This window comes from Ipomoea triloba, chromosome 1 (assembly GCF_003576645.1).
Source record: "Ipomoea triloba cultivar NCNSP0323 chromosome 1, ASM357664v1".
Lineage (NCBI taxonomy): Eukaryota > Viridiplantae > Streptophyta > Magnoliopsida > Solanales > Convolvulaceae > Ipomoea > Ipomoea triloba.
The window spans coordinates 20,665,114-20,676,154 of record NC_044916.1 but is presented as its reverse complement, the minus strand read 5'-3'; the positions used below and the strand labels follow the sequence as shown (position 1 = coordinate 20,676,154).

The 11,041-nt window shown below is 38.1% G+C and overlaps 2 protein-coding genes across 2 annotated transcripts; both read left to right on the top strand.

Moving 5' to 3' along the window:
- The first annotated feature begins 6,050 nt into the window (after positions 1–6,050).
- Positions 6,051–9,197, top strand: LOC116010260. The gene is made up of 5 exons (XM_031249583.1): positions 6,051–6,648; positions 6,759–8,203; positions 8,353–8,443; positions 8,537–8,724; positions 9,066–9,197. Exons 1-5 carry the CDS (start codon positions 6,051–6,053, stop codon positions 9,195–9,197), a joined length of 2,454 nt encoding a protein of 817 aa, XP_031105443.1.
- Positions 9,198–9,808: 611 nt separating this feature from the next.
- On the top strand, positions 9,809–10,186 carry LOC116010250. The gene has a single exon (XM_031249574.1). The coding sequence runs from the start codon at positions 9,809–9,811 to the stop codon at positions 10,184–10,186; it is 378 nt and encodes a 125-aa protein (XP_031105434.1).
- The last annotated feature ends 855 nt before the right edge of the window (positions 10,187–11,041 follow it).

Here is an 11,041-nt window from a genome sequence, read left to right as displayed (position 1 = left end):
TACTCTGCTGCAGCAGTCCCGTGACTACACAAACTTCATCAATCGAAAGCTATGGCTGGAGGTTAGTATTTTAATAGATCCATATATCACATGTTTATAATATTACGTGATTTATATGCTTACACAACACACTAACAAATGCATACACCCTGTAGTCAATACTACAACCATAGCAAACCAACCCTAACATAACAGGCGTGTGCAAACACAAGAAGCATCGCATGTACCAACCGTCAACCCTCACACAAACTCAATATACGATGTTTTCTGCACACAGTACTACACATACTGTAACACCCCCAAATTTCAACCATGGGCTTAGCATAAATAGACTTACTATAAATAGAATATTAGATTTAAAACATCATCATCTTTAAATAGAAAACCCAACGAAATTAAGTCCAAAATGGTGCTACCGCCACACCTAACCCTACAAGATTAGATGCAAGGCTAAACCAAGAATAACACAAAGATATTATCCCGATCGTAAGTCTTTTACAAAATAATACTTAAGCAAGTCCTGATCAACATAATTAAATACTAAGTCCCGAGTTGCCAAAAGAAACTCATCCTATCGCTCTCAATCCAGCACAATCATCAGTTATCCCCTGCTACTCAATAAGCAGGAACAACAACAACAACGAAAGGCAGGGTTAGCAAAATCTTGCTAAGCAAGGGACTGTCTGCCCTTAAAACAATTTAGAAAAAGATACCTTTACCCAAATCTTTCAAAACTCGCTAGCATTGTACCTTTAATCAGAAAATAGATTACAGATAAAAATAACAAAAATACATAGGGAAGTATACCACACACAAATGGGACAGTGTCCTTTTTAGTTAGGCCCTAGTGAACAGGACCACCCTGAACACTTCACACATTTCCCATTCTCAATGGAAATCGAACTCTAACCTTAAGTGTGCACAACCTGAGTGAGGATTCCAAGCTTCACTAGGAAGTTACCAGCCCTAGTAGTCACGATATGTTTCTACTAATTACCCTGTACATTAGGATTCATAGACCCATCTCAACCAACAAGATACAACCTGGTCCCTAGTACCCGAGGATTGTTCCTAATGGGTACTCCTCAACATATAATATTAGTTTAACAATTATCATGCTCAAAGTATAACAAATTCAACATAACTTCCATAGTTTTGAAAATATTTTATTCAAATAAAATTGGTCCATAAACAATATGATAATTTGCGAGGTAAGATCATATTTAAATATTAAGTCACAACTTCACAAAATTTATATCTTACAAAGACAGTACAACATAATCACACTTTGTACTTAAAAATAAATCCTAACATACACTTCTTAAAAAGGATATATCACAATAATATATATAATAAATATAAATACATAATTTGTACGGTTTAGAAATGAAACAAAATCATTAATTATAAATACTTCATGCAATCGTCTCCGGCAGGAAGTTATTTTTTTTAAATTTTAATTTTAATTAATTATTAATTATTTTATTTAAAATTATTTTAAAATATTATTTTTAAAATTGATAACTAGCAAAGAAGGTAAAACAAGTCATTTTGGATCAAATTGCATGATTTTGTGTAGTTCAGGGACCCAATTGCATTATTTTTGAGTTCGATGGCCTAATTGCATTTTGGCGTGTAGTTCAGTGGCCTATTTGACCCTTATTCCTAAGAAATAATATACATATACATTTAATAATAATTGGGATTATCACTTTGATTAATAAAATGTATAAATTCTACAAGTATAGTATTTGCACAAAAATATACATATATATACGTAAATACATATATACATACCATAAATAAAAATACATATGCATACACACGGTAATTAAATATACACATATATATACAATAGAAATTATACACATACGGGCATACGGTGCGATATACTATTGCATAATAATAATAATCATATACCAAGTATAATATACATATATTCACGTATATATATGAAATATAATACATAAAAGAATTCCTCACAAATTATACGTATATATACATAATTTTCATAAATTATTTATTCACATATGATGTACGATTTTTTTTCAATTTACAAGTATACATACAAATTTCATCTAAGGTTTACATACAAATAGGCATTCAATACTTACTACTTATTACATGAACACACACACACACACATATATATAGAGGGCGCGCTCAGGTGCGAACTATCGCCCAGGAGAGATCTGTGAACGCTTCGCAGCCGTCCACATGTCCAGATCAACGAATCAGATGTAATTTAAAAAAACGATGCGGTGGCATTTTCGTAAATAACTCGAACTTTGGTGCAAGTAATTCTGTTATAAGTGCACCTAGTTTCACTTACAAGTGCAGTTAGTTTCACTTGCAAGTGCACCTATTTTTCACTTACAAGTGCACCTATTTTCACTTACAAGTGCAAGTAATTTACCTTGTTAACATTCATGCACCTAGGTGCACCCACTTATAACGTTAGGTGCAACTAGTTATAACATTAGATGCACTTAGTATTGAGCTCAACGTACATTTTACTTGCACCTGTAACACATTTTACTTGTACTTCTACACCTATTTTCACTTACAAGTGCAAATAATTTACCTTGTTAACATTCATGCACCTAGGTGCACCTAGTTATAACATTAGGTGCATTTAGTATTTATGTTCAATGTACAATTTACTTGCATCTATAATACATTTTACTTGCACTTGTGCACCTATTTTCACTTACAAGTGCAAGTAATTTTGTTGTTAACATTCATGCACCTATGTGCACCTAGTTATAATGTTAGATGCAACTACATCTGGACACGTGGTGCGCTTAGAAGAAGCGTTCTTAGTTCTCTCCTGGGCGGGTGGTTCTCACCTGAACGCGATCATATATATATATATATATATATATATATATATATATAACAACAACTTACACTTTCTAAACATGTTCTGTATTCTGTGTTTTTCGTGTTCTGTTCTCATTTTTATGCAACCTAAATCATATTAATTTGACTAATATTTGAATTAATCAGTCTAATTAAAACATATATACATATACATATATATATATATACATACATATACATATATATATATACATACATATACATATATATATATATATATATACATATATATAATGCACACACGCTAAATTGTGTGTACTCATGTTGGGCTAAGTGCACACACTCTAGGCTATGTGCATCCGCGTAGTAAACTGTGTGTACTCACGTTGTGTCCAACCGTCTTACGGGAAGGTATTGTCTCATTTGATATATATATATATATATATATATATATATATATATATATATACACACACACACACACACACACACATATTTGCAAAGTGGATTGTTGATATTGGTGATGGGGTTATTTCTAAATCCACTGATGAAGAAGACGATCTTATTATTCCTAACCACATACTGTTGCACTATACCGATGATCTTATTGCTGCAATTGTTCGGAGCACATTTCCTAATTTTCAATCTGCAGACACGAACCCTAAATACCTTCTTAACCATGCAATTTTGGCTCTAACTTTGGATGTTGTAGATAGCATCAATGATTATATGAATGAAATGAACAAGGGAGACTGCAAAACGTATCTAAGTTGCGATACAGTGTGTAAAGCAGATGATTTTGGAGATATGCTCTCTGATTTGCATACATCTGAGTTCCTAAATGGTTTAAGGTGTTCTGGAATACCAAACCATTGTTTGACTATTAAAGTGGGATCACTTGTAATGCTTCTGAGAAATATTGATCACTCATTGGGACTCTGCAACAGTACTAGGATAATTGTATAATAAGAAATATAATTATATGTATCTAATAATCAAAATATAATAATTATGAAAGTATATACCAAGATGGTAAAATGAATAGTAGGTCCAAATGGACATGGTTTATAGGTCAAATGAATAGGAACCCCGAGCTCTTGATTTTGATGATACAAAAGACCAGAGGAGACCCCTCAATTTTTCATGATAGACGCCAAAAGTACCTAATTATCTAGAATTAATTAAGTTGATTTCTTGCCCAAACAAAGTTTTGAAGGATGCAGCTATGTATTTTCATGCTATCTTGCTAACAAATTACAAAAGAACTTTGTGTGGTATGTTTTGAAGGATTTCCACAGGATCAATGGCTGAAATCAATCAAGGAAAGCGTGAACGATGAAGAGAAGAACAAATCTACACAGGGACACACAAGGACCAAGCCAAAAATAACAAAGGAAACGAAAACGGAGAAGTTCGCGTCCACAAGCCTCACCACGCGTGTGAGTGTGCGTTGAATTATTCCAGTAAGCATCCACGCCTGGACGGGCACCAAAACCCTGCGCGATATTTTAGTATTTAATGGACATTTCAGCTAGGAGGGGGAAGTCTTTTGTCAATTTTTTCACTTCTCATTTTTAGATTAGGGTTAGATAGGATTAGTGAGGGGAGGAAGAACTCCTTGGAGAGGAGAAACTTGGATCTCGATAGCTTTGGAATCCTCTTGGGTAAACTCTTTCATTATCATTTGATCTCTCTTTGGAATTCTCTCTAGCACTTTCATTTTTCTTAAAGATATTTGCTTTTTACCTTGATCTTGTAAATATGCTTTGCTATTTGAATGAAATGATGTTATTGAAGCCTATGAAGGGCTAGTCCTTAGGATAGGGGCTAGGAAGGATGGAGATTTAGTGTTCATGATCTAAGATTGTTACATGAGTTTGATTTCTTTGGGATTGTTGAGATTGTGTGTATGTTTTGGATGAACTTATTGGATCGAGGGCCCCGATCTCTTCAAGAGTATAGGATCATCCCTTTGGCGAGATATCACCAGGGGATGGAGCCCACTACCCGCATCTCCCGCTCTCAATCTGAAAAGAGGAGATCCGGAGGGAACTTGTAGACAAAGTGTTTGACAAAATTACCCAACCGACTGAGGATTGGGAGCCTGAGTGTGACGCCACTCAGGATAGTATTCCATGCTGCTTCAAATCTTCAATAATATCTCAATGGAAATCAAATATCTCCCGTATGCGTTGAACCAATCTCCACGACATTCTAGCCCTCATCCGCTTTTTATTCCATTTACTTCTTAAATCTACTCAACTTTTGCACTCTCACTACTTTACTTCATCAAACTCTACATTTTCTTCTATAGTGTTCTCTAAACAATATAAGATATGAAACCTACATTCTCCAATTTGCCATCCACGTTAGACACGACACTCGGGGAGTTCAAGACTCTTCATTTTATCACACTTCATATCATCTACACCTCACCACATATATCTGACACTTCAAAATGGCGTCGTTGCCGGGGATGGCAAACGGTGAAATTTAAAGTTTTACTATCTTGAATCGTTTGGATAACTTGTTTAATTCATTCTCTTTTATTTTGTTCTATTGCTATCTACACTTTCGCACCCAACCACACACCACTTCAGCTAATCTGTGAAAGTAGCTACCTCTTGTGCTCTGACTCTTTGTCTGAAATTTGACTGTAGGTTCTCTACAACGCAACCATGGACCCGCCTCCACCTAATGAACGAGCCTACCATAGTCATTCACCTTACGGAAGAAATTCTTACTATTCCCCACCACCACATCAACCATATCCACCACCTCAATATTATCACAATTACTCTTTTCCATACCCACCGTCTTTTCATTATCCTGTACATCCACCACCAACTTATTACCATGAACAAGCTTATGCAACCCGGCATTATCAGCCACAAAGATATTCTACTCATGAGATGCCTCCACATTACCCTCCAATGCACCCTGACGAGCGAAAAAATCCAAAATTTGAAGATTTCGTGAACAGTGGCCAATCCACGCGAGCAACACGCGTGTGGACAGGCGTGGATGCTCACTGGAATAACTCCACGCACGCTCACACGCGTGGTGACGGCGTGGACAGAGCAGAAAATTATACCTACTCTTCTACTTCTCCAGATCAGCCTCTTTCACTTAAAGACAACCAAAGCACCCTTGCACAGCGCCTAAATGATTTTATACGTGAGACAAGGGAGGAGAATGCTAAACTTAAAGAGACTATCACAAAGTAGATGTTGGGAGAAATTCAAGAGCTCCCCCACGAAACACTCTCACCGCTCCAAACTGTTGAGAGCACTCTAGCAAAGATCATGGAAATGATCCAAGTTCAAGGAGAGACGGACGTGAATGCTGTAACACTTAGGAGCGGGAGAGCACTTCCAGAAGTTGTTCCACCACCACCGCAACTTGTCCCAGCGGAAGAATCAAGGATGGAAGATAATGAGACTTTCAACACAAGGCAAGCTAAACAAACAATCGAAAAAGAAATCAGAAGGGAAGACTCTCAACCGCAACCTTCTCGAAAAGGGAAAGAAATCATGCAGGAGCCACCACCCGTGCCGAAAGCAAAGCTTCCATTTTCTCAAAGGTTTCGCACTGACATCGACAACGCCAAGTATGATAAGTTCTTGCAAATGCTACGCCAACTGCACATCGACATGCCATTTATTGATGCATTAGGAGAAATGCCGAGGTATGCTAAATTTCTTAAGGACCTTCTATCTAATAAGAGAAAGCTAGCCGAATCAGCTACTGTTGTACTAGGAGAAGAATGCTCGGCTATATTACACAAAAATGTGCCCCGGAAGTTAAAAGATCTGGGAAGTTTCAGTATCCCGTGTAATATGGGGGGGGGGGGGCAACCTTGAATAGAGCCTTGGAAGATCTAGGTTCTAGCATTAATCTGATGCCTTTCGCGTTGTATCGGAAATTGAATTTAGGAACTCTTAAGCCTACCCGCATGTGTATTCAATTAGCAGACCGATCCACCAAATACCCCAGAGGTATCGTGGAAGACGTGTTGGTCCGAGTCGATAAATTCATTTTTTCAGTAGACTTTGTGATCTTAGATACGGACCCGGATGTGGAGATCCCTCTCATCTTGGGTAGACCCTTTTTAGCAACCGCTAGAGCTTTGATAGACGTAGGGGAAGGCAAACTTGTTATCCGAGTGGGTGACGAGTCGGCCAGCTTCGACGTAACCAAAATCATGAAATATCCTCTAGATGGGGATGAATGCTTTTCTGTTGACTACGTGCATGATGAGATCGATTATTTATGCGAATTGCCTAAAGCCAAGAGGCATGATTTTAATTGGGAATGTCCCACAGGGGCAAGAGATTGTAATGAAAACACTTTTGAGCATGAACTGAACACTTTACATATTGTTTTACACCGAGAGGTTGATCGTTTTAACTTGATTGATAATGCTTGTGACTCTAATTTCGTTGAAAATATGAATTGTATTGGTGAAGTTTCAGAGGGTATGGATGGAGAAGATGGGGATGAATTTGATGAATTCGAGGGGGAAGTAGATGGTGGAAATGAGAAAAGAAAGGAGGAGGATGAGATAATACAGGAAGGTGAACTGAAACAATTGCCTGCATACCTTGAGTATGCTTACCTAGGATCAAGAAAAGAGTTGCCATTTGTCATTGCAACAGATCTTTCGGATAAACAAAATGAACAACTGATAGCAGTGTTGAAGAAAAACAAGGAAGCAATCGGATGGAGGATGACTGATTTGAAGGGAATTAATCCGGCCATTTACACACATAAAATTCTGTTGGAAGAAGGTTCGAAACCTATAGCACAGCCGCAGAGACGACTTAATCCGAACATGTTTGAAGTTGTGAAGAACGAGGTGATCAAACTTATGGACGTCGGGATGAGTTACCCTATTTCGGATAGCACTTGGGTTAGTCCAACTCATGTAGTGCCCAAGAAAGGAGGAATCACAGTCACTGAAAACGACAACAAGGAATTGATCCCTACTAGAAAAATAACTGGATGGAGAGTCTATATCGATTACCGGAAGCTCAACGAAGCCACTCGTAAAGACCATTTCCCTATACCCTTTATAGATCAGATGATTGATAAAGTGAGCGGATTTGGTTACTACTGTTTCTTGGACGGAATGAGCGGATATTTCCAAATTCCAGTAGCTTTGGAGGATCAAGAGAAAACAACATTCACTTGTCCTTTTGGTACGTTCGCCTACAGGAGGATGCCGTTCGGCGAATTTATGGAAGTATTCATGGATGACTTCACAATTTTTGGAGAGACTTTCGAAGAATGCCTCGGAAATCTAGAAAAAGTGTTAGAACGGTGTCAACAGATGAACTTAGCATTATCTTGGGAAAATGCTATTATATGGTCAAGGAAGGTATCGTGCTCGGGCATAAAATTTTGAAAAAGGGAATCGAGGTAGACAGGGCTAAAACAACGATCATTGAAACCCTGCCACCACCGCACAACGTGACATCCTTGAGAAGTTTCTTACGACATGTTGGATTCTATAGACGGTTTATAAAGGACTTCTCGAAAATTGCAAGGCCGTTTACCAGGCTATTGGAAAAAGATGTTGTATTTGAACTGAATGAGGAAGCTATGAAAGCGTTCCAAGGTCTGAAGAATGCCATGGTACATACTCCAATTCTCGTAGGACCCAAATGGGATCAACCTTTTGAGCTAATGTGTGATGCAAGTAATTTTGCAGTTAGAGTTGTGCTTGGACAAAAGAATGACAAGAAATTTCAACCTATTGCCTACGCTAGTCGAATGCTGACAAAGCCTCAACAAGCCTACACCACAACCGAAAATGAATTGATGTCAAAGGTCATAATTCATACTGATTACGCAGCTATCAGATTTCTTATGTCTAAACCCGAAGCAAAACCAAGACTGGTTAGATGGATTTTGTTGTTACAAGAATTTGAAGTAACTATTGTGGACCGGAAAGGAGCTGAAAAATAGTGTAGCCGATCATTTGTCCAGATTAGAAAATGAAGAGGGATAAGATACGACTGGAGATGTAAATGAATATTTTCCTGAAGAGAAATTGATGGGCCTCTATCTAACGCCTTGGTATGCCGATCTAGCCAACTACCTCATAGGGGGTGAATTACCAGAATTTTTGGATACACACGCCAGGAGGAAATTAAAAGCAGAATCTCGATTTTATTTCTGGGACGAGCCATACCTCTTTAAGGTGTGCGATGACAAAATAATCTGACGTTGTGTAACAGAGGCTGAAGGACATGAAATCCTGGGAGAATGCCACCGAATGGGCCATCACTCGGCAAATAGAACTGCTAGGAGAGTACTTAAAGCAGGATTCTATTGGCCCTCAATATTTCGGGACGCTCATATCTGCATAAGGAATTGTGACAGATGTCAACGGATTGGGAACATTACTGGACGCGATGAGATGCCACAGAATTACATATTGGCATGCGAGATTTTTTATATATGGGGATTAGATTTTGCAGGACCTTTCCCGGACTCTAAAGGCTTCAAATACATCCTCATCGCAGTTGATTATGTATCAAAGTGGGTTGAAGCGGAAGCACTTTGAAACAATGATGCCAGGAGCGTGACGAGATTTCTAAAAAAGTTATTCACAAGGTTCGGAGTCCCACGGATTGTCATTAGCGATAGAGGAACACACTTCCGAAATGTGCCAATGCGAAGACTACTTCAAAAGCAAGGCATACAACGTCGGGGTGGAGTCCCATACCACACTCAAACTACCGGGCAAGTTGAGAATGCAAATAGAGACATCAAGGCTATATTGGAAAAGACAGTAGCTCGGCATAGGAAGGATTGGACTAACAAGCTTAACGACGCTTTATGGGCTTTTCGAACTGCGTACAAGACACCGATAGGGACTACTCCATACAGACTTGTGTTTGGCAAAGCATGCCACCTTTCGGTAGAAATCGAACATAAAGCGTAATGGGTCATCAAGAAGCTAAATGAAGATCTAACCATGGCTGGACAAGAGAGGATGTTTCAACTAAATGAGTTGGAAGAATGGCGTTTACTTGTTTATGAGACATCCAGATCTTACAAAGAACGATCAAAGTTTTATCATGACATGCACATCAAGAAGAACAAAGAATTTAACGAAGGGGACAGGGTGCTGCTATTTAATTCCAGATTAAGACTATTTCCTGGCAAACTTAAATCAAGATGGACCGGGCCATATGTTGTTACAAAAGTTTTTCCTTACGGTACCTTGGAGATTATGCACCCCGAGAAGGGAAGTTTCAAAGTCAATGGCCATCAAGTGAAAAAGTACTATGGAATGGAAAATGTGCAAGGAGTAGTTCAATGTTGCAGGCTAGAACCTTGGGATGCTGAGTAACAAGATCATCAAATCATCCTCGTCGGGCTAAAGACATTAAACGTAGCGCTGATCGGGAGGCAACCCGATATTTACCTTGCTTTACTTTTATCTTTACTTTATTTTATCAAATAACCCTTTCGTAGGTTCAATATTTACATGCAGAACTTGTTGCGAGAACAAAGAGGATCACAGGTACATGCGCTTGAGAGTTACATGGAAGTGGGATGCTTACTAGGTTTTCTACCTCTTATCCCTCATCTATTGATAACCTGAACCTCATACTCTCATTTTAAAGTGTGGAAATATACATGTGTTATTTGCGCCCTTGTTTCATTATGTTCTAAGTCAACATCGAGGACGATGTTTTGTCTAATGTGTGGAAAGAAGCACGCTGTGCTTAAAATGAAAATTTTTCTTAACAAGGTTCTATTTCATTTATTTGAAAGAAAATCAAGCCACAGGCATGTGTTGTTATTCATTCTATCTTTGGAGAATGCTAAATCTGTGCCAAAAAGTTTTTCTCTTTGAATAACCTTGAAAGTACCCCTACTTTGACCTTTAAAATTTGAAAATTTGTGTGCTTGCTTGGTATTCACCTCTTATTTTGTATAAGACCTTAGTTAAGGATCTGATGTTGTGTGTATTGCGGTGAGGGTGAATGTGGGTGTGGAAGGTGATAAAACGAAGAGTCAAGACTCCCCGAGTGTCGTGTCTCTCAAGGATGGCGAATGGGAATCGAATGGGTGTGTTGGCATCTAAGAGGTTGAAGGAAAAGAGTTACGAGATTGGCTAAGGGTTGGATTCATTTGTAGGAGAGTAAAAAGGTTGGTAGTGGTTATGTAAAATAAATAAAAGAAAAGTAAAGTGGAGATT